The 23,480-nt window shown below is 35.8% G+C and overlaps 2 protein-coding genes across 3 annotated transcripts; one reads left to right on the top strand and one right to left on the bottom strand.

The window, feature by feature from the left end:
- Nucleotides 1-1,826: 1,826 nt before the first annotated feature.
- Nucleotides 1,827-10,646, bottom strand: LOC132166638 (receptor-like serine/threonine-protein kinase ALE2). The gene is made up of 9 exons (XM_059577485.1): nt 9,955-10,646; nt 8,611-8,694; nt 7,744-7,839; nt 7,567-7,662; nt 5,927-6,295; nt 5,540-5,800; nt 3,543-3,932; nt 3,096-3,336; nt 1,827-2,752 (listed from the first exon to the last, which is right to left on the bottom strand). Exons 1-9 carry the CDS (start codon nt 10,013-10,015, stop codon nt 2,041-2,043), a joined length of 2,310 nt encoding a protein of 769 aa, XP_059433468.1. The 5' UTR covers nt 10,016-10,646; the 3' UTR covers nt 1,827-2,040.
- Nucleotides 10,647-14,309: 3,663 nt separating this feature from the next.
- On the top strand, nt 14,310-21,876 carry LOC132165597 (WD repeat-containing protein WDS homolog). 2 transcript variants are annotated; one of them, XM_059576227.1, is made up of 5 exons: nt 14,310-14,434; nt 14,918-15,813; nt 17,091-17,192; nt 20,665-21,300; nt 21,440-21,876. In XM_059576227.1, the coding sequence occupies exons 2-5, from the start codon at nt 15,160-15,162 to the stop codon at nt 21,635-21,637; spliced, it is 1,590 nt and encodes a 529-aa protein (XP_059432210.1). In that variant the 5' UTR covers nt 14,310-14,434; nt 14,918-15,159; the 3' UTR covers nt 21,638-21,876. The 2 variants fall into 2 exon arrangements, with proteins under 2 accessions (XP_059432210.1, XP_059432211.1); XM_059576228.1 differs by lacking the exon at nt 14,310-14,434 and adding an exon at nt 14,451-14,584.
- Nucleotides 21,877-23,480: the final 1,604 nt, after the last annotated feature.

Here is a 23,480-nt window from a genome sequence, read left to right as displayed (position 1 = left end):
CCAAACATATCCGGATACCACCAATTTGATGTGGTTATATATATATATATATATATATAGAGAGAGAGAGAGAGAGAGAGAGAGAGAGAATGAATGATGAATTTAAACAGAGACTGCAGATAAGATTCTAGGTTGAATATGAACAGAATATCTGGATTGATACACAAAGATATAAACATAAATATGAATATGAAATGTTGAAGATACTTCAATTGAAACTATAAATTCAATAATATACATAATGAAAATAAGATATATGAAAATAAGTACTTACGAAAATATGATGCTGTAAAATTAGTTTAAAGAAGCTTTTATTGAAAGAAACATTCTGTAATACATAGATGAAACTGTGACATACATATTGTGAGATTTCACTGATGATCAGAGAGGGAGAAGAGAAAATAGTATATTAAGTTCGGAGGAACTGAGCTGCTGTTACATGAGCTGAGGGAGCTTTAAATAAAAATTAAAAGTTGAATATTGTAGATGAACAGTGGTTTGTCGGGGTGAATAGTGATGAATAGTACTGTGAACAGTAGCTGCCGACATGAACAGTGTTGAACAATAATGACCGCCAAAACAGTGTTGTATTTGGGAACAGTGCTGAACAGTGTTTGCTGTATTTTGGAACAGTTGATTGCTGTATTTGGGCTTCTCAAAGCCTCAATCTTCACCAAGATCATAAGGGTCTTGGGCTTCCTGGTAAAGAGGTTGTACTTGGTTTGTTGAAGAGAAGGACGAAGTTGGGCTTTGCTCTCCTTGATCCTCAATTCCTTTAGCTTTAAGAAGAAGGCTTCTGCAAAGATCCTTGAGGTCTTCTTTACATTAGACTTTGGTCATGGCTGCTGCAATTTCTATCTGTAGATGTGATCTATTTGCCAGGAATTGGCTTTGAGTTGTGAATGATGGGAATTCTGTATCGAGGAAAGTATTTTCTGAATGTTGAATTTGTCCCACCAGTGGACATATCTGTTTCTTTTGCAAATTCCTTGATCAATGGCATAATCCCATTTGAAGAGCCATGGGATTTTATATTTTTTTGCCATATGGAGCAAGGAAGGAAATTGACTTTCTGCTTCATTAACTCTGTAGGCTGTAGATAACTGCTTTAACGCATCTGCAAGCTTTGGGGGTAAAATCTCAAGAATAATCTCATGACTTTGCCACCATCTGTTGAACCATATAAGGAGCTGACTGCTGAAGTTGTTATCAAAATAAAGATACCAAGATGATTGTTATTATTGTTTTAATAAAGAATGACTTTTGATCATGCTTCAATTTAATCATAGTAGATGTATTGAACTTGGTGGCCCTGTAGAACTTTGAGATTAGATGGGTGATCCCAGTCTTTTGCTGAAATGATCTTTGTGATATACATTTTATCAAAAATTATTCTTTTTTATTCTTGATCAAATTTGTCTGAGACAAAGTCTTTGATAATTAATGCTATTTGGAGTAAGATGTCTCTATAAAAATTGTGTCCTACTGTGTGTTCTCCTGACTTACAAGCCTACCCGGCCTAACCGTGCTGACGGCACATTGACAGCACAAAACGTACATCCCATAGAACTTAAAGATTTTGCTAAAGATAACGTTTTGAAAATATACTTGTTTTACAATTCTATTTTCTAGAGTTAACAAATATATGAATTGATATCAAGATGAACAGATCAACAAATGGCTCTGATACCAAGAGGTATATATATATATATTTTCTAAGTCAAATCTCCTGCATATACAAATACTAAAACATTGAACAAGAAGACTATATGTTTTTTTTTTTTTGTCTAATTTTGGACAAGAAGAATATATTATAACACATATGATACAGAAAGTGTTCCAACTTATATCTCCAACTTGTATTGTTAATGAATGAAATATTTCCAAAATTAGAAGACAATTTTTCTCTCTTTTTTTGTTCTCTCTCTCCAAACATGGAAACCGCAGAAATCCCAAACATCTAAACTACACCAATCAACCTCTTAACTGAAAAGCTCTGATCCTCTGGAACTGTACAATTCAAAACGCTAAAATGAAATCTCAAACCCAATTCCCATCATTCCAAGCACGCTTTGGAAGGAGTCCCCCATGCTCACTCCTACTTCCTGCAAACCTATAAAAGGCAGCCTTGCTTCTGACTGTTCTCAAGGGACCTGATCTGTTTCCATGCCTAATTGGTAAAGACATCTCACCCCCAACCAATGTAGAAGCTGAAAATGGTCTGTTTTCCATATCTTCAAGTGGACCAGAACTGTAATCCATTGTGATGAAGGAAGAGGCATGCCCATAAGTTAATCGGGGGGTGAGCCCACCAGCATTCCACCAACTGCTATCAGACGGGGCAAAATCGCCTTTAAAGTCGGAATCTCGAGCAGAAGATTCCTTTTGACTACAGTAATCCCCACAAGTCTCATCTGTGTCATTGTATATTAGCTTTAGAGCTTGCACAACTTCACCCATAAAAGGTCTGTGGGTCACCTCTGGGTGAACACACATGGAAGCAATGGCTGCCACCTTAGCCATGTCGTCAAAGTCATAACTTCCGGCCAAAGAAGGATCGACCAACTGCTCCAAACCTTCTCTACTTGTCAGTAGCGGACGTGCCCAAGTTACCAAATTCTCCTGTCCCTGAGGTTGGGACATATCCACAGGTTTTCTTCCGGTGAGAAGCTCAAGGAGCACAACCCCATAACTGTAGACATCACTCTTGACAAGTAGATGCCCAGTCATCGCATATTCTGGGGCAACATACCTGCAAATCATTATTTCAAATTTCATCAAGAGTTAGAATTTCTGGCAGGAAAATAAGGTAATGTGTTTTTGTGTGTGCGTACATTTTGCTGGCAGGAAAACTTCTTATAGATCCAAAGTATCTTTCAGAGAATGTGGAAAAGATAAGAATCTGAAAGTGACTCGAGGATATTTTAACTAATAGGAACTGCATACTTCTATATTGGGTTGATTGTATATTCGGGTGAGGGGGCAGATAAACAAAAAAGGAAAAGAGAGAGAGAGAGAGAGCATATGTTGTCATCAAGAATCTACTTCAATTTATAGAATCATGAAACTATAACTTTAAAAACTAGTAAGCTTACCCAAAAGTTCCCATGACCCGAGTAGAAATATGATGACTTCCTTCAGTTGCTTCCCTTGCTAGCCCAAAATCTGAGACCTTTGGTGTGAAGTCTTCTTCTAGTAAAACATTACTAGCCTTGAAATCTCGGTGTATTACACGAGGATTAGAATCTTCATGAAGATAGGCCAATCCTCTCGCTGCTCCAAGGGCAATCTTCAACCGTGCATCCCAGTCAAGAGGTCCCTTTTCCTTGTCAACACCTAAAACACCAATACAGAGGTAATGTGAAAGTAATCAATTCGCAGCTGATTCATTTCAACAAACAGTATCCCCACAAAGAGGACAGGATCAATATCAACACTCTTTCACTCCAAACTTTTAGGTAGCTGTGGTGGTTGTTAGCCAACTTAAATTCTAGAGAACAATTTCAAACCAAAATAAAGTCAAAGGTGATGCAGAGATATACCATGCAAATGGGACTCAACACTGCCATTGTGAATTAGCTCATACACCAAGCAGCGTGTCCGCCCCTCAATGCATATACCAATCAGTTTCACAAGATTACGGTGATGCAATCGACTTAGCATCTCAACTTCTGCAATAAATTCACGATCACCATTTTGATTATCCCTTGTAAGCAATTTAACAGCAACTTCAGTTCTATCTTCCATAATCCCACAGTAAACACGTCCAAATCCTCCTTCACCCAAAATCCTCTTTGAACTGAACTTATCTGTTGCCTTCTCAAGCTCAGCAAGTGCAAATGTTTTAGCAGAGAGAACACGAGTAGCCATGGTGGACATGAGGGATACCGACGTTGAACTCGCAATACTACTTGATAATATGGACCCTATACCTGCGTAGGATAGATAATGTTGACTAAGATTATGATATGTTTCATACAACTCATTACCTAATCCTCAAATTGATCATCTTATTATTCAGTTGTGCATACAGGAGAACTGTGATGAAGTACAAGTGTACAACAAAGCCTTGCATATCTGGTCCCACAATCAAGATGACTATGCAACGGAAGGGGGGGGGGGAGGATGCATAAATCATAAAAGAGCAGCAGATGCAGATCCTGTAAATGACTACATTGTTTGAGTTACGATATGCACCGATATCAAATAGTAAAACAAGGCAGCATTACTTGCAAAGATGCAGCAAGGCTAGTGATTAACAGCAGTGCAAGCCTTAATGACAGTTAATAAAGTTTTTTTTTTTTTTATAATTAATCAACACATATCATTAAAAAAGCAAGGCGCCTCTAAGTACATAAGAAGTATACAAAAAGAAACCCCTAGCTAGAAAGAGCAAAAATAACAAGAAAATCATTATAACTAATCGTTAAAGGAAAAACATAAGCAACGGTCCAAAGATGCAAAATTTTGAAGAATAAGGACTTAATCTCCTCCAAAATCCTCTCCCAATCCTCAAAACTTATGCCATTCATTTCTCTCCATAAACACCATAAAAGACAAGTAAGCATCATCTTCCACACAGCAGCACTTGTGTACTGCTCGTAGTCCACTAGCAAGGATATAGGTCAACTACACGTTTAGGCATAACCCAAGATAGCTCAAAACGACTTACAGCAATTTAAATGGCATAAGCCACATCACAATGAAGAAAAAGATGGTCCACGGAATCCATATTCCTCTTTATACATGCAGAATTTGATTACCACAATAATGTGCCACTTCCTGAGGTTATCCACGATCTACTACTACTAATAGAACGCTTGCTTTAGTTTTCTAAAATGCAAATTCACAAGTTTTCCATACTTCTTGCTAAACAGAGATGGATTTGTACAAGACACTTCTCAAAAGAACTATCTTCCCCAATTCACAAAAATGACCTCTTTGATAGGACTTCCAATGTTTTTTGGCCAAAAGAAAAGAGTCTTGTAATTTTTATGAATTTATGTTTTTATTGCTAAAGCAGAAACTTCAGTGGGAAAAGAGATTATAAAGAAGTTGTCACCATTGAAGCATGGCATCTGTGCTTCTGATTGGATCCATCAGTGGTAAAATCCATCAGTATTTACTGATGTAATAAATTACTATGGTTGAACTAGTCATTTTTCTTTTAACACACTACAAAAAATATCAACCAAATTTCAAATGGAAGGTTCACTAGAAACACATGGAATATCAAGGAAATATAACATAAATATTGAAGTAGATCATTCCATAAACCACAAAGCGAACATCCATTTTGAGGCATTGTTAGTGTTAAAATATAATTAATCTAAAATGACTAACTACGAAGAACTTTATGATATTTTCTTTATATAGAAGAATTAGGAATGCATATTAAATAAATGAAGCAACTGAAAAGGAGCCATCCTCAAGCTAACGAGGACTAACACATAAGCACTATGATAGAGCATCATTTTCCATGAAGAGTTTAAGAACATGACATGGTATTTGCTTCTTACAAAGAAATTCACAAATTTACCAGATCTTTTGTTTGTAGGGGATGCAAGTGCAGGACCAACGGCACTTGATGGTCTTCCAACCTTCCTCCACTTCAAAAAGATGGAGACTGCTCCTATGAAAACCAATAAGAGTACAAATGCAGACAAAGCAATGATGGCAATGGTTTTAAGATTCATCCGCTGGTTCTTCTTGTCAAAATTTGCAGAGATTGGGAGATCTCCAGCACTTCCACTTGGTCCACTGCCTATGTCACCCCTTTGTGGTGGTGAAGAAGGAATGCCTGATGATAACTACTTTAGCCTTAACCAAAATATGATAATAAAATGGTAAAGAAACATACTTAAAGGTGTTCATTTTTATTTTTTCCCCCTTTTGGCTGGAAATTTAAAGGAGTCAGGGTAAATACCTGGATAATTAATGTATACCAATTCGTAATTACCGAAAAGAGTCTGATTTAGAGGCACTTTCTTATGCCAAAATCTCTCATACGTCAGTACTGCAGTGGTATTATCAAATTTCTCTCCCAGTGGAACCAAGTTAATATCCACGACTGTTCTCTCCTGATTTTGACTATCAGCACTAGCACCCATTATTTTAACTTGACTTTGTTCCAAATAGGTGCCTGCTGCAACTTCAATCTCTAGCTCACTCATTACTGGGAAAACAGCATAAGGAGCTACATCAAGAAGAAGTCTGACTTTCATGGGAAAGACGCAACCACAAGGTGAACCAAAAGGTGTTGCAGTAAGTGGCTCCACACAAATTTGACCGCAAGCTGCCAAAGCATTCATTATCAAAGACATGAGTAAGAAGAACCTCACAACAAGAGAAAGAAAGGGAAGGCGGGTTACAGTCAGCAACACATTGCAGAAAACCTTTTAACTCAATTGTAGTTTTTGAGATGAATAATAAGTTACGAAGGGTGAAGGAGAAGCTTGCCAAGCAGTTGCAGAAGAACAAAGAGCTGTTTGCCGACGTTGTAGCGGAACCCTCCGAGAAGGGGGTGGGGAACTATTCGGAGGTGGTTATAGATGCGGTGAATTTCGCCTCCAGTGTGAGACTGTCTAATGGTGAAGGAGGTGATGAGAAGAGTCTTTTGAATCTCTTTTCGAATATTGAAGAGGAGCGGGAGCCTTTACCTCTAAGGCAAAAGGGAAACGGGAAATCAAGAATTTAGAATGCTCCATCAACTATGAGGTTAGAGAGAGACTTTCTCCGAAGCAGTACTATCGCCGTCGGGGTTGTGTTGGAACCAAAAATGCATTCTCCTTTCCTCCAGAGGTGCATTAGGGTTCTGGTATTTTTTTAGGGCTGGTGGTGGGTTTGTGGGCTTCAGTGTTTGGGTTTTTTGGGTTCTTGCTTTGGTTTTTTCGTTTGGTGGTGGTTATAGTTGGGTCGGGTTTCTTTGGGGTCTGTTTTTTGGGTTTTATTGGGCTACCTATGTATACTCTCTTGTGTACTTAGGGCACTTTGCGCTTTTTTTGATACATACAATTTACTTATCAAAAAAAATTGGTATATTTACCAATTTTGTGAAGTAATAGTTCATATTTTACCATGAACCCTTTGACTTCAACCAAATACCAACACTAAAATAAAGTGAATCAAATATTGATTCGCAAAGTTACAGTAAGAAAGTACAAGGCAACCCAATTGATATTTGCCTCACCAACAACCAAAAAATTTGACAGCAGATACACTAACAGACTAACAAGAAGGTTATTCATCGGTTACTCATCCACCACGTGTTATTCATATTTTAAGTGATATTTTGATAAGACACTTAAAATATGATTAACTCATGTGGCGGATGACTTATCAAAAATTGCACTTTCTTCTTGGTATCTTGATAATTATGCTTAGATTAGGGTTCTTTACAAACATATGGACATGCAATAGAACCCTGCATACCACGAATCAATGCTAGATCAGGACAGAAAAACATTTGAAGAGAGCGTAATAGCTCACTGGCCTAGCTCCATGGCACCGATATACACACATGCACGTACAGACTCAGACAAATTCAGTGTCACATATAAATATTACCTTGGTTTTTTGAAGGCGATGGGGCAGCTGCATCAGTTCTCCCATGCTGACGACGACGATGATGATGGTGTCCTGTTGAGGGATGACTGCTAGGACCTGGAACAGAAGATTAAACATTATCAAACTGTTAGCAACAATGTAAAGCCAAGCTGTTGAATTTATAAGCACAGTAAATACCTTGGTAAACTGGAGACGGTGCAGGGGCAGTGGATGGTCCCAATGTTTTGGGTGGATATGATGAAGCAAAAGGCACACTCACTGAAATTGACCTTGCTGCAAGCAGTAAAGGAACATATGATATTAATAGACAGTTATCAAGAGAAGCTGGAACGGACCTATAAGTGAAAGTGGTCAAGACTCAAGTTGGCATTACTCCTTTACTAGATGATGAGTTGGTTAAAGTGGACACCTAATTATTAAACTGAAGCCTGAACACAACCAACCGCACACAACGGTGGGTTGGGGAGGGGGGGTTACAAAGCATTGGATCCACTTGATTTAGAAAAAAGTTGAAACCAAGCCCAAATGTGAAGCTTTCACTTACACTTTCTTAAGAGTTGTATGCAAAAAAGGACACATGTAAAGCATTTAGCTGATAAGCAAATGAACAAGAATGCCTATTTAAGTGTTTGATTAAATCAGGATAAGCAAATCAACGAGAAAATCTGGTTCATTTCTCTATAGCTAAAATTCTCCTTTTAACAGACTGCATACCAAGGTTAACAAGCAAATGTTAAATGATGAAAGGACAAGATAACTTGGCCAATTTCCGATGTCAAAATATATCTGACAATTAGCATATCAAACACATTGTGAGGCCATCACAACATGCTAATGCAGGTTTTTTCAGGATAGATATCAAGAGCCTCAAATACATGTCATTGTGCTTGTCAAGGGCTTGTAATGATATCCAGAATTCGTTTTGCATTAATTAAAATGGATTTAGTCAGGAAAAAACTCCATATACAGGGTTCTAGACTTGGATTAAGAAAACAACTTCATTCATCTGCATCTTCATTGCATTCTAACAATTTGCACCCTCACCATGTTCCACTAAGATTTCTCTCATAGATACTGGCTTGTTCGGTAGAAGAGAGGGAGACAAGTAGATGTGCAACAATGGATGCCCTGAAATATAAAGAGAACTATGTTATGTTCAATTCAAGAACCATAGTTGTCAATACCATAATGTATAGGTCAAAATCAATAACAGCAATTGTACATCACATCCTAAATGTATCTTATCATGCACATATTTAGAATAAAACTTTTACTGACATTGTTTTTAGAAAATAAATTATTTTATATTTATCTTCATAAAATGAAATTACCTATTACATCATACATGTTTAGTGCCATAATTTGCGGATTATTTCAGTATTTGGCCAAAATATGTTGCTCAACGACTCATTGCTGAGCAAAGGTTTAGTAAATAGATAATTACTAAGTATTAAATACTAAATATAAGAGATGTCAGTTGATATGGTACCACTCTACAAGTATTGCTCTAGGCAGAGATCCAATTTAAAATTTAAACTTCTGTTACATGAAATAGATGCTTAAAAAAATTTCAGACAAGTATCACACATTGAGCGAAAAAAATCATTTGACACACATCGGACGGCAATGACCATGGAAATTCTCACCATTGTCACAACGGAAATCATTGTTTAACAGGTTTCTCCTATGAAATGTCACTCATCAGTGCAGTTAATGTAGATACAGATTATACCTGAATATGTTCTGTTTTCACTTCAGTGACAAAGCCAGATTCCTTTCTATAAACAAAACGTTGCATTCCCATAAAATCAAGAAACTCATCAGTATTGCCACTGTCAGAGCCAATAACCCAATAACTCATCAGTATTACCATGCTTGCTCCAAATTAATTTCGTCCACATCCACAACCCCAAAGACCAACCTCTCAAAAAACCACCCCAGAAAGAACTACACTACCCAGTAGTTCTCAGTCATTGGTCACATGGTATTCTTAAAGTATTTATCTTTATTATACGAGCTTCAAATGGCGCAGTTTTTGCCATAAAAATAAAGAAAACAGGTTCCAAATATGCGAACTAAACTATGCATGATTCTCCTAACTAAGTTACTGCTCTGTGAACATAAAAGAAACTTTTTTACCGTACACTATCAATAATGGAGCAAACTGGATAAACCCCAATACAACAAAGAAGCCCACTAATGTAGACCCTAATAAGACAAATTTGACTAACACGAGCTGACAACTTTAATTTTGTAACCAAAAAAAAAAAACCCAAGCAACGAACAAAAATGTATCAATCACAACTTTCTGTTCGTTTCCCAGCAACCAAACAGAGACAACGAACAGTCAAACCCAAGAAAATCAAACCAAAAAAATATTCAAAATACCTGAGCAAAAGAAAACCAAGTTGAGCATAGGAAGGAGGAGGAGCAGAACCAGAGCCGGCATTTTTTCTCACGGAACAAAGACCCCACAAATACCATCGTCAGTAACGAAGACCCTCTAGCTCGGTGGCCTCCCCGGACACTCCCCACGACTTCCTAGGTTTCCGGTGAAGCACTTGCCGCCGGAGAATTCCTCCGTCACGTCCCGAAGTCGAACAAAGAGACCGCATTGCTACGACAAGCTTGCTGAGAGAGTGTACACTGACGCATGCGGTGCGTGAAAACAAAACCCTAGGAGAGATAAATACCCCAAGAAGAAGAAGAAGAAGACAATGCGTGCGGCTCGGCTTCTAGATCCATGAAATGCGGTCGAAGATCTAGCCAAAGATTCACCTACACATACACGTACACCGTATGTATGTACGTACGTGTACGTATACGTATACAGAGAGAGAGAGAGAGAGAGAGAAATCTTGAGGAGGCTTGAAGAGGGAGAGGGAGAGAGAGACACAGACAGAGAGACAGTGGGGGAGGGGGGAGCGGGTGGAGTGTAAGGTGGGGGATTTATTGCTGGGAGTGTGTTTGCTTCAGTGTATACACTGCTTTGGGCAATTCATCATGATGGCTGTCTACATCACGCGCGGCCGCGGCGCGTGGTATAAACGGACTTGCAAAACGGCAATCTGAGGGGACGTTTTTTTTATGGCCCTATTGGCAACGTAAAGTAGAAACCCTTTTCAAAAACGCATCAAAAGTGACGGTGATCGATGCGGAAGATACGCGGTTTCTTTCTTTGTTTGTTTTTGTTTTTATTTTTATTTTTACTTCTTCAATTTTGATTTTTTTTTTTTTTTTAAGATTCAATTTTGATATTTGATTTAACATGAAAACAACAAAAAAAATAAAAATGCATTTCTTTTTTGTCCTCAAAATAAATTAAGTGCAACATAAAGAAATAGAAATGGGATGTCGAGTCATCTTTCCCACTACAAATAGCAATGCAACCCGAACATTTTATAGTTACAACCCGATATGTCACCTACAGGATAAAAATAAAAGTTTGCACTTTCATTTATTTTCCTAATCTTCTTCTATTAACAAAATGGAGGAATGGTATAATGGTATCGAGATGGTATGAGCAATTCGCCAATCTCAAGTGATATTAGGATTTTGGAGATATAGAGGATGTCGATAAGAGCATCTCCTTCCAAAATGAAGTCCTTAAGTTAGAAGTTAGAGCGAGGAAGCCAGATTTGCTGCAAGCAATAGTGAAAACTACAACAATTTTGGAAACAGATCCTCTCGATCCATTTAGTGTAATTATGAGAACATACTTATTCAAAATATTTTGTCCAAAAAACAAATTGATAGTATTGTCCTCCTAAATGTACTAAATGGATCATCTTTGTTTCCAACAATTATAGGGTTGGTGGTAGATTTGTTGGTGCTTCCATGATGTGGGTGCTCCATTTCTTGGTATCCTCGTCCAATTGTGGATATGAAGATGATGTTGCTGTTGTTGAATTAGGTTGTTAGTGGATGAAGAAAATGATGTTTAAGATGATTGGTTTGGTTGGGTTATGCTTCTTCAATTGTGCCTGTCATGGTTGATTGAATACAAAGTATATGTTAGCTCCTTAGGTAGTCCTCTTCTTAATCCATTTTTGTGCTTGGAGTGCAATAGATTGTTACTTAAGGCTGGTTTATACTTTATAGTTGAAGAATCCCATTTGCTGCTTTATTTACTTAGCAGCAAAGCATTAGGGGGTGTGAAATATTAAAAGTTTTCGAGGCCCGTATACAAAGTCGTGTTTTAATAGTGTTGTTATTGTGCACTATAATGATGAATAACATGAAATCAGAAAAAGAAAGTCGAGACATAAATTTACGTGATTTGACAATGTGCTTACATTTACATAAGAGTGCAACTATATTTTACTATTGATGGTTTAGGGTTACAACATAACGTATATTTAAGGAAACCTTAATTGTACGGACATATTTTGGAAAATTTCAAAATACCCTACTTGGTCGGCCACTAATAGTTCAATATTACTCTCGATGCTCGAGACCTCAATAAATATGAACTTAACCACAAAAAAAAAAAAAAAAAAAAAGGAAGGAGTTGCCAAAGACTCCAACAAATCACGTAAGTCTACTCCTGACTATGATGACTCATCTCCAGTTCAAATAAAATGCAAATGATCTTATTTCGCCAAAAACCTCAATAAACCATGTTGAGAAGGGTAAAGAATTTCCCCTATGTTCTTATTCACTACTCGATAAATCAAACTTTTATCAATCACCTTCAATGCTTTCATCAATTACCTCATTTACTATATGAAAAATTGATGAAATATGGGATGGACAATGATTATTATCATTTCTCATATGGGCCGCACTTGTAAGTGATAGAGTAATGCTACAAACTAAACTTTGATTGTATCACTATACTACTATGTTGATGTGAAAGTGTCAATTTACTATTACATTTTTTTTTAAAACAAAAGCTAATATAAGGTTGATTGACACTGTCATATCAACACATTGAGATAATAGTAAGGTAGTATGGTTTCAAACATTGTTTAATAATAATAACAACGTTATATACTACACCCTTATCTCACCCTCATTTTATTATGTTGGTGTGAAAGTGCTTATCCGTCCTTATTCAAAATAAATAAAAATAAATACTTGATGAACACTGCTACATCAACTTTGGGTTAAGAGTAAACAAAAGTCTAGTATGCAATATTACTCATATATATATATAAAATAGGTAAGAGTGAGATGAGAGTGTAGTATTTTGCATATATATATATATATATATATATATATATATATTAGCCATTGTTAAAAAAAAAAAAAATAAAAAATCCGAATTAGCTAAGTGAGAAGAAGTTGGAATGAAAACTAACATCTCTTCATCTCTCTCTCTCTCTCTCTCTCTCTCTATATATATATATATATATATATATATGAGAAATGATAATAATCATTGTCCATCCCATATTTCATCAAATTTTCATATGGTAAATGAGTTAATTTACGGTTGAATTTGTATAATTCAAATGAGGATCCTAGAAAATATAATAGTAGATTTGCAAAAAGGATAATTGGGAGATTATATATATATATAGAATTATAATTCAATAATGTCTCTTGCCTAAAAAATATAAAATTCATCCTATTTGTATATTAGTTTGGGATAAATGCAAAATTAGTCAATGAAGTTGGCATAAATTACAAATCACTCCATGTAGTATAAAAAATAATTTATGAGTCCTCAAAGTAGGCAAAAATAACAGTTTACTCCCTGAAATCAATTTCCATTAAGTAACTTAACAGAATCCATAACTTTGTTATGTCATATCCAATAAAAACACGATATATGTTATTAATTTATGACTTTTAAAAATGACAATTATGATTTTTTGCATCATTTTATGCACAAGCTAAGATTACATATCCACCGTCACTCTAAAGGAGTAATTTTAGAAATCCCTTTTGAGTTCCTCAAAGAATGATGTGACTTTGAAAATCACTATTGAACTTGTGATTGATCAATCACAAGCTCAATGATGATTTTAAGAGCCACATCATTATTGGTGGGACAAAAGAGTGACACGAGAGAGACTTGTAGCATTACTCTACTCTAAGGATCATATTGCTATAGTAAACTAATATATTATCTTATATCTCCAAAATTTTACTCTGTAAGTAACCCTCTCTCATTTTCATCTTCCTCGTCACGATCTGAGAGTATTTTGCGAGAATTTAACAGTCACATCTTCTAACCATTGAAAAATAAATAAAACAACATTCAAATTAATAATTTGTGACAAAGTTTTCATTCAAATTAAGTTGAAGAAAATTGGGCTACTCATTTAATTAAATTGACATGTGTCTTTAAAGCATGAAAATTGATTTCAAGGAGTAAATTGTTATTTTAACTTACTATGAGGATCTATAAATTATTTGTTATACCACAGGGGAGTGATTTGTGATTTATGCCAACTATATAGACCTATAAATTATTTTTATATCTCAGAAATTGATTTGTAATTTAGCCTACTCATTTTATTGAATTGACATGTGTTTTAAGAGCATGAAAATTGATTTCAAGGAGTAAACTGTTATTTTAGCATACTCTGAGGATCTATAAATTATTTGTTATACCAGAGGAGAGGGAGTGATTTGTGATTTACGATAATTATATGGACCTATAAATTATTTTTATATCTCAGTAAGTGATTTGTAATTTAGGTCAACCACAATGACTAATTTTGCATTTATTCCAATTAGTTTTAAAAAAAGAAAAATTTTCTTAACAAACGAAACTTAAACTGATACTTTGCTAAGGTCGCTAAACAGAAGGAAACGCAGCGATTTGCCGAGCAGTTCCTCATCCACTGTCTAATATTTTTGTCCATCGATTTAATTTCGTCGATGCAAATCCACTGCGAAGCTTCTCTATTGGCAAGTATATCTCTCTCTCTCCACCTTTTGCTTTTCTCATATGGCAACTCTTAGCTCTGTGTTCTCCTCTGTAGAAGTATTTTTCTCCATTTCTACGGTCGAAGCTCTTCTGGGTTACTTCCCTTTTCGCTCATAGTAGCTTTCACGTATATGGGTTAGTGTTGTATATTTTCTGTTTCTGTTTTTTCAAAGGCTCTGGGATAATAAAGGATTTGGGATTCTGGATCTTTGTTGCTATGTTTTCCCATTGGTTTTTGGGTATATGGGTGGGTGTGTTATAGGTTTATTTGGTTCTTTTTTTACAACGGACTTGTATTGTTAAGAATTTAGAGCTTCTGAATTGTCAATAGGAAAATTGGGTTATTTTTGTTTGGGGTTTATTAGCCTTTACAAACTTTGTTGCTTGATTCTATCATAATTTTGAGGTTTTGCGTTGTACCAAATTCTGGGCATGTCTTCGGTACTAAGCTAAATTCAAAATTTTCAGGTATTTGGCTCACTTACTCGTTCTTCCTCTTTCAATATAAATGTTGAGCTTTTGGGCATTTGGGACTCTTGGGGAATTGGAAGCCATTGTGCTTAAGCTTTTCCTGGAAAACTAGGTATCGACCTTCAGTGGAAAATTTACTTATTTTGAGGTTTCTTTGAAATCACCAATTCATGGCCGGTGGAAGAAATGGGAGTTTTTATTAAAGTTCAACTAAACGTCGTAAAACCTGCCACAATCCCATGTTAATGGAGACTTCGTCGACAGTGCTAGGCGCGAAAGGCCTAATAAAGAAGCATGAGTTTGTGAGAGTCATAATTCAATGCTTATATTCATTAGGCTACAGAAAGTCTGCGTCATGTTTGGAATCAGAGTCTGGTATTTCATACAAATCTGTGGATTTTGAATTGCTCGAATCACAGATACTTAGTGGGAATTGGGATGGTTGCATTGGTACCCTTCTTGCAATGAAGGATTTGGTGGATGAGAGAAGAACATCTGCGTTGTTTCTTGTTTTCAAACAGTGTTTGCTGGAGTATTTGAATCGTGGAGATGATGCTATGGCTTTGGCCATTTTACGAAAAGAGGTTTCTGCATTGAGGTTGGGCAAAGATAAGGCTCACAAGCTTGCTCAGAGTATCCTTTCCTTGAAGGATATGGAATTTGGTAAAGTAGACGATAATGCTGTTCTTGAATTGCGTAAGTTGTTGTTGGCTGAGTTGGAAAATTTTCTTCCTCCTGCAATTACGCTGCCTGAAAGAAGGTTGGAACATCTGGTTGAAACTGCCGTTACTGCCCAAATTGATTCATGTATGTATCACAATATGTTGGATGAAGTTTCACTTTATGAGGACCATTGCTGTGGTAGGGACCAGATCCCCACAGAGACTGTTCAGGTGTGCTTTGCTGCCAAAAAAGTTGTTACTGCCAAAGAAATTGAGCACTTAAATTAACAATGTTCTTGGTTTTTTCCTAGTATACTTCGGACTTATTTAAGTTAATGAGAACATTGATCTTCTTGGCAATAGCTATACAGAAATTGAATCTAGGGATATGAGAATTGCATACATCATTTCAAACCACGGACTATAGTCGTTTGTATTATATGATCTTAATCTGTTGAATTATGAAGTTCTTCAATCTGTCGAATTTGTCAAAGTTCGCATAGTTAAAACCTATCTGAGTATTTGTTAGAATATAAAATGTTTTGAGACTTTTGAGATGGCAGATTATATTTGACATCTTTTGAACCCTTTTGTGAATAAGATTATTTAAAAGGTAGCTGTAGGATGTGGTTTATCACAAAATCCTGTTACCTAATACATTTTATGAGATGAAGAAGAATAAAATTGAACCCATTTTCTTTCATAAGTACCATAGATTACAGAATCCAAATATTCTTGAAAATGCTTTCTTCCAATAGTTGCAGTAACTAATGTAGTAGATACTTGTTAATATAGTTCCAGAAGTATGTTGAATATAGTTCCAAATCAGGTCATTAAATATTATATTTGATAGTTTTTTTTTTTGATAAGTTAAATATTATATTTGATAGTTCCTGAAATGATAGTTTGCCTTGTAGATATTATTCAGTTTATGAAAAAGAAAATTATGAAAGATGGGCTTTGCCATCAAATGGCATGAAAAGCGAAAATGTATTGATTTCCGTTATTGTGATTAGCAAATGCAAATGATACCAGAGTGAGTAATAATGATGCTTGAATACTATGATATGTGGAATGAAGACAGAACCCAAAAGTGGAGAACAGATTCACTCACTCCAACTATTTTTTTCTGTGGGTGCAGTAGAAACAGGATCCTGGGTAACACAAATATTCAGACCACAGGGTTCTCTTAATCTTGAGGTCATCTTGGTGTGTTGTATTCTATAAGCATGTTGGCATCCTCTTGTAAGCCTAACTGGCTTTGATAATTCAAAGTCTTGGTAAAAAGTTGGGGTTGATAATGCACTGTCAATGAAATATTTCTACATCCACTTCGATTAGGGACAATTTGCCTTGGTATTAATAATTCAAACTGCTTCCATTTATATTAAAGAATAATGCTATTCACTTGTAGAATCATGCAAAGCAAATTTGACATCTTCCTTTCATTGTTCACATGTTTTGTTAATCTGAGATCTACATGCAACATTTATTTGCCTCTAATGCAGATTTTGACTGAACATAAGAATGAAGTTTGGTTTGTACAATTTTCTAATAATGGGGAGTACTTAGCCTCTTCGTCAAGCGATTGCACAGCCATCATATGGCAGGTACCATCCATATCATATCCTAACGTTGTGTATTAGAAGTATTAGTTCAAGTTTTTGAATGTTTCCTTCACAGTAAAACTTAACCTTTTGGTAATGGATAGAATATGTTGACGGAGATCTGAGTGAGAACTGTTGTCTGCTGTTGTATAAAAAATTTGAGGAACTGAGAATAAGACTCAATGAACCAATATTCTAGGCGTTGCTCTTGTATATATATATAATTTTGCGGATGGTCTTTGGTCCAAATGGTATCTCTTCTCCTATAAAAATTGGGCGAGGGTAAGGTAACAGGTTTAATCATGTTCCACTTTGAGTCGTATTTACCGATGTAAGTAGTAATTTACAGAACCTTAAAATGGGTTAATTTATAAAAGAAAAGGTGGAAGCCATACACTACAGGTCTAAAATAAGGGTAAATCATATGGAAATTTTTTCAGTGGTAGAATTTGTGGTTAAACCCCTAATATCTTTGTGGAAATGATTATTTTCTTCCATCGATATACCTTATATGTACCAGTGCAAAAATACATGATTCACATTGTTGGTTACCCATAACTTGTTATGAATATGAAAATGTATACTAGTTATTTTCAGAAGTCTTTATGTTAATAATGATGTTTTATTATGATCTATAATTATTCCTGTCAGCATATAATGTTTTTTCTTCTTGGGATCCTCATGTATTATTTCTTAATTTTAAAATCTGAAATGGTGGAAAATGAAAATATGATCTTTAGTCAAACCTGCTAACTTGTCAATGCAAAATCAACCTTCAACAACTAGTCCCCCCCTTCCAAAAAAATATAAAATTAAAGGGAATCCATGCAGTGAATGTTGAAATTAAAATTTAGTAAGGTGATAATTTTAAACTTTAGAATTGAGATCACCGAAGTCAAATATACTACCAAAGGATTTAATGAGATGTGATGCATCTTATACACGGTTATCTAGCTTTTTTTTCCAGCTAAAGCTACTAAATCAGTATATTTGGTATAATCAATTGTTCCTACTACAATATTTCAATTTTCCAATTACAAGTATGTAGAGTGGGTGATAGTCAGTTGAGATGACATTTCAATTACGTGTAAAAAAAAAAAATATGAACACATTCATTATCCAAGTAGTGAAGTCCTGTAGCTAGCATCTCTTCCCACTGTGTCCTTTTTTAACCCTCCTTTTCATTTGCCAAGTTTGGGTAAACCATGAATGCGTTTCAAACAATGTGGGTGGGGCAAGGCTTGATGTAGGGAAGTTTTTTCTTATTAATGATGAGGTTTATTAAAATTTCTATCTACGGCTTCAAAATCATATAAATGGCGATGAAATACAGATCAATGGAATGCTATTGACAGAAGTGGTGTGAAAAACTATTGAATGAGGAACCTATCAGAATCCCATGGGATGTGGGATTGGAGAAACTAATTCCATCTATGCTGATTTATTTGTTCCATAGAGCCTTATATTATAAATGATCTTTTATGTTTTGGCTGCTGGATAAATTATGGATGTTGCTTTATGGACCCATTTTAAACTGGTTCACTTTGCTCCGTTGTTTATAATTGGCATCAGATGTGTCTTGAACTGGTTTGAAAGCAATTTCTAGCTTTGTACTTTCATGGGGAGCAAAAATGAGAAGTTCATGGCCATGACTGTGACCATTGGTGCAGCTGATAGACTGGCTTGTAGATTCTTGCTAGACACCCTCTTGCCTCCTTTTGTAAATATAAGTATATGCCTCTCTTCAAATTTGAGAAGAGCAGAATAGGAGTCCTTACCTGACTAGAGTCTGATAGAGACCTGTGCTCTCTCATTTTTCGATAAGGGGCACAAGACGGGACTCGGATGATTATGATGTGAGACGTGGTTTTCCTTTCCGTATTGCTGTATTCATGGAGACTGGCATATATGCCTCTGTTCAAATTTAAGAGGGGCAGAATAGGAGAGTCCTTACCTGACTAGAGGATGATAGAGGCCTGTGCTCTCTCATTTTTCGATAAGGGGCACAAAATGGGGCTTGGATGATTATGATGCGAGACCTGGTTTTCCTTTCTGTATTGCTATATTCATGGAGACTGGCATAAGTTCTGCATCCATATTGTACTAAGGATGAGTGTTGGATCTCCAATGGCTGTTCACTCTGGAAATTATTGATGAAGGGGGCAGTCTGCAGATTTAGTTAGCAGAAGTTCATTCCCAAGTTTATTATCTTCAGTACTTCTCTCATTGGTGAGTTGCATCCAATTATGGTCATAGTATCACTCCTGGAGAAGTTAATAATCTAGAATGAGTCTTTCGCTAGTTGGAGGTCTCTGTAGGTACTAATAGACATGCATACCAAGAATATAAACAACAATGCATGAGACCGAAACATCTGGTGCAGTTTGGTTTCACTGTTAAGAGAGGTGGAGTTCTTTCCATTTTGTCCGCCCTGTAAACAATGATCAACCATCCAAACCAAGGCTCTGTATTTTCACAAAAAATAAACTGCAGGAAATGTCTTCCGCATTTTCTTGTGTTTGGTTAACATCAAATATTGGAAACTGTTTCTTGATGAACAGGAAAAACTAAGCTTAAAAATATGGGAAACAAATTGTGCTTTTCAAACGCTAAGTCATTTTCTGGAATGATTTTAGATTGTAGACGTCTATAGGGTGAGTATCTCGCTGGTCTACTTTTTGTCTACGAGAGATTTGCCCTTTTCTTTCAATAAAATTATTATTCATAAAAGAGTCATTTTCTGAAATGAGCTAAAGCCTTCCATCATCACTGCCATCCCCCTCCTATTGCCAACCAACCTCCCTGGTCAGTGGCTGATTCCCATCAGTTGCTTGCTAACCCTCGGTGGTCATAGCCATTCCCCTGCAGTGATGGGAAAACTCTTGTCCAGTCTATTACCAACATCATCACCAGTCATAATCAAATCACTACCAATGCCATGTTGGGTTCATCACGATTGACTGATTCCTTTACAGTAAATTGTAATGACTTAGATTTTTTACTGCATGCCACACCTTGAAACTACTTGAGAAGTGAGTACACACAAGTTAAGTAAAGTGATATTTGCTTGGTAACCATAACAGACGGAGCGTAAACCTTTTTTTCTTTTTTCTTTCTGTGCGCCTATGTTGAACCTAAATTCCGCCAAACTAAGTCATGAATTTCAGGTTAATTTAAAGAAGAAAATAAAATAACAGAAAGAAACAGAAGAAAAAACGTGGTAGAAATGCAAATCATTCAAGTTTCTGGTCTAAGTCGTTTATTTTGATCATGGCAGTTTTTGAGTTTGCTCAAGCTTCTCAATGCTTGTTTTCTTAAGCATGTATTTATGATATATAGAATTAATATTTTAATTCATGCTGAGAAGCCTGAACTTGAATTATGAGTTTCTATTCTAATTTCAATGCAAATGAAGAAAGAGAACAGCATTAAAGTGATTCAGTCTCTAATTGTACTACAAAAATTCTTGTGCTAGGTGCTGGAAGATGGTAAGTTGATATTGCAGCATACGCTGCGAAGCCATGAAAATCCTGTATCGTTTGTAGCCTGGAGCCCTGATGATGCAATGTTGCTCACATGCGGAAATGGGGAAGTCCTTAAGCTATGGGATGTAGAAACAGGTACATGCAAGCATACATTTGGGGATCATGGCTTCATCGTCAGCTCATGTGCTTGGTTTCCGGACTCAAAGCGACTTGTCTGTGGCAGTTCTGACCCTGAAAAAGGCATCTGCATGTGGGATTGTCATGGGAATGAGATAAAAGCATGGAGGGGGATGAGAATGCCTAAGATTTTAGATCTGGCAGTGACACCGGATGGGAAACATCTGATCACCATATTCTCGGATAAAGAACTTCGGATATTAAATTTAGTAACAAATGCCGAGCGGGTCATATCGGAGGAGCACGCAATCACCTCCCTGTCAATCTCAGGAGATAGTAAATTCTTTATAGTGAATCTTAATAGCCAAGAGATTCATATGTGGGATGTTGCTGGGAAATGGGATACGCCATTGAAGTATACGGGCCACGAGCAACACAAGTATGTGATACGGTCCTGCTTTGGTGGGTTGAATAGCACATTTATTGCCAGTGGTAGTGAGAATTCCCAGGTATGCTTCTTGTTTTAGAAGTCGGTGTTGCGTAACTCTAAAAGCAAAACGCTTAATATAATAACTACATGTGAATGTACAGAAATTATTGTTATCCAGTGAAGTGGGACATCATGTTTTTTTGTTCTTCAATTAGCAGGTCTACATCTGGAATCGGCAGAAATCTCGGCCAATTGAGGTTTTGTCTGGGCATAAAATGACTGTGAACTGTGTGAGCTGGAACCCTAGGAGGCCCCAAATGTTGGCTTCTGCAAGTGATGACCATACAATCCGAATATGGGGGGGACCTAGCCTTTCAAAGAAGATGCAGCCTGAGAAGCTCAATGGTTCAGACTAAATTATTCAATTCTTTAACACGGTGTATATATATGTCTTGTGCTCTTTTCAATTGCTTATTCGTTCACTGAGTTGGTAATAAATTTTTATTTTTATTTACCTTGAAAAATTTTGGTATACATCTCCATTTGTAAATGCTGTTTCTTGTAGTTGTCTTCTTCGTTTGCTAGTGGATTTTAGATGTTGAGACACAGAACGTATATGTGCAGTAGTGATAATTGAGATTCAACCATTTTCTTTTGCTTGGACTCACCCACTGGTCAAGCGTAACAAAAACTTCCTAAAATATTTTCTTTCGGTTGAGGATACATTTCATGCAGGATTTTTGAATTGAGATCGGTAGCAATTATTTGTGAGAGGGCTCTTGTGGAGTCCACTGGTCTGGATAAGTGCTTGGGTAGCTGAATAGGTGGGCCTTATGAAATCAGACAGGTAATCTGAACAGGCAATTGATAAAGATCCTCGTACGGCATTTACACGGTTCTTTTGTCAAGGGTTTTATGATATTTTGATATATTAGAAAAATGCCTGGCATGCAATTTAAGCAGGGTATAATTATACTGAGTTTCTACAATTGGTGCCGGGGGTGGAATCACCTTAAGGCTGGGGGGAGGTCCCCTCAATTATTATTATTATTTTATTATTTTTTTAATTATATATTTTTAATAAAATAGACCCTTTAAATTAATTTTTGCCCACCCTTTTTAAAAAAAAATAAATTTTGCCCTTCCAAATTAAAAGTTTTAGTTCCGCTTCTGCGCGATGCCATCCAAATATGGGCTATTCATCTTTTTCATTCCTAAAAGTTTATCAAAATATATGTTGGAATGTAAGTCATTATAATTTTTACTGTTTCAAATTGTATTTACTTGGATTGGTATTCCTTGTTATTAGAATGTCCGAATAATATAAAAATTTGGACAGCCTAAGCGAGGGAAATTGGGGGCTCTGCAATCCCTTTCTCGTAGGGTGCCAAAATTTTTATATTATTTGGGTAGCCTAATAACAATTGCCATTATCCTATTTACCTTTATAGGTGATCACTTAAATGTATTATAGCTTGTTTACACTTTACATCTGCAAATTAACCAAAATAATAATAATAGTTTCAAAATTGTTAGATATTGCTGCCAACAAATTGACCCAAAAAAAAAAAAAACCCTTAAATTGTGGTCATGTTCATTGCTTTTCTTTTTGGTCACTTTCTCTGTTTATCTTGGGCTTAGGATGTTTCACAAATTTAAGTATTCTAACATGTATAATAGTGTTTTCTTAATATATAATTTTAAGGTTTTAATTATTAATTTCAAGTCAAATGATTGTAATTTTGTCTTATTAAGTTCATTTGACAATATTTTTTAGGGTAAAGTTCACTTAATCCCTTAAAATTACTATCTCAATGACAATTTATCTCTCAAACTACTAAAACAATGACAATGTACCCCCATGCTAGCAAACTGATGAAATTACCCCCATAGAAATTTCAATAAGATAAAAATACCCATAAAAATTTGGAAAAATAAATAAATAAATAAATTTTAGTATTTTTGTTTTTATTTTAGTTAGGGTAATTTTGTCATTTCAATAAATTGGGTGTACATTGACATTGTCATTATTTAGGTAGTTTGGAGGTAAATTAGGAGTACATTGTCATTTCATTAAAATTTGGAGTACATTATCAGTGTCATTGTCATTCTATTAATTTAATATTAAAAAAAAAAACATATTTAATTTTAAAATAATGACCACCATTTAAATTTTAAAGAATTGAATATTAGAAATGGGTAAATACTAAATAATCCCATGGGGTTTCACTTAATTTTTTTTTTTTCCCCTTAAGGTTT

The sequence above is a fragment of the Corylus avellana genome, chromosome ca11 (genome assembly GCF_901000735.1).
Source record: "Corylus avellana chromosome ca11, CavTom2PMs-1.0".
In the NCBI taxonomy this organism is placed as follows: Eukaryota; Viridiplantae; Streptophyta; class Magnoliopsida; order Fagales; family Betulaceae; genus Corylus; species Corylus avellana.
Note: the sequence above shows the minus strand (reverse complement) of the source record. Positions and strands in the feature narration are given on the sequence as shown.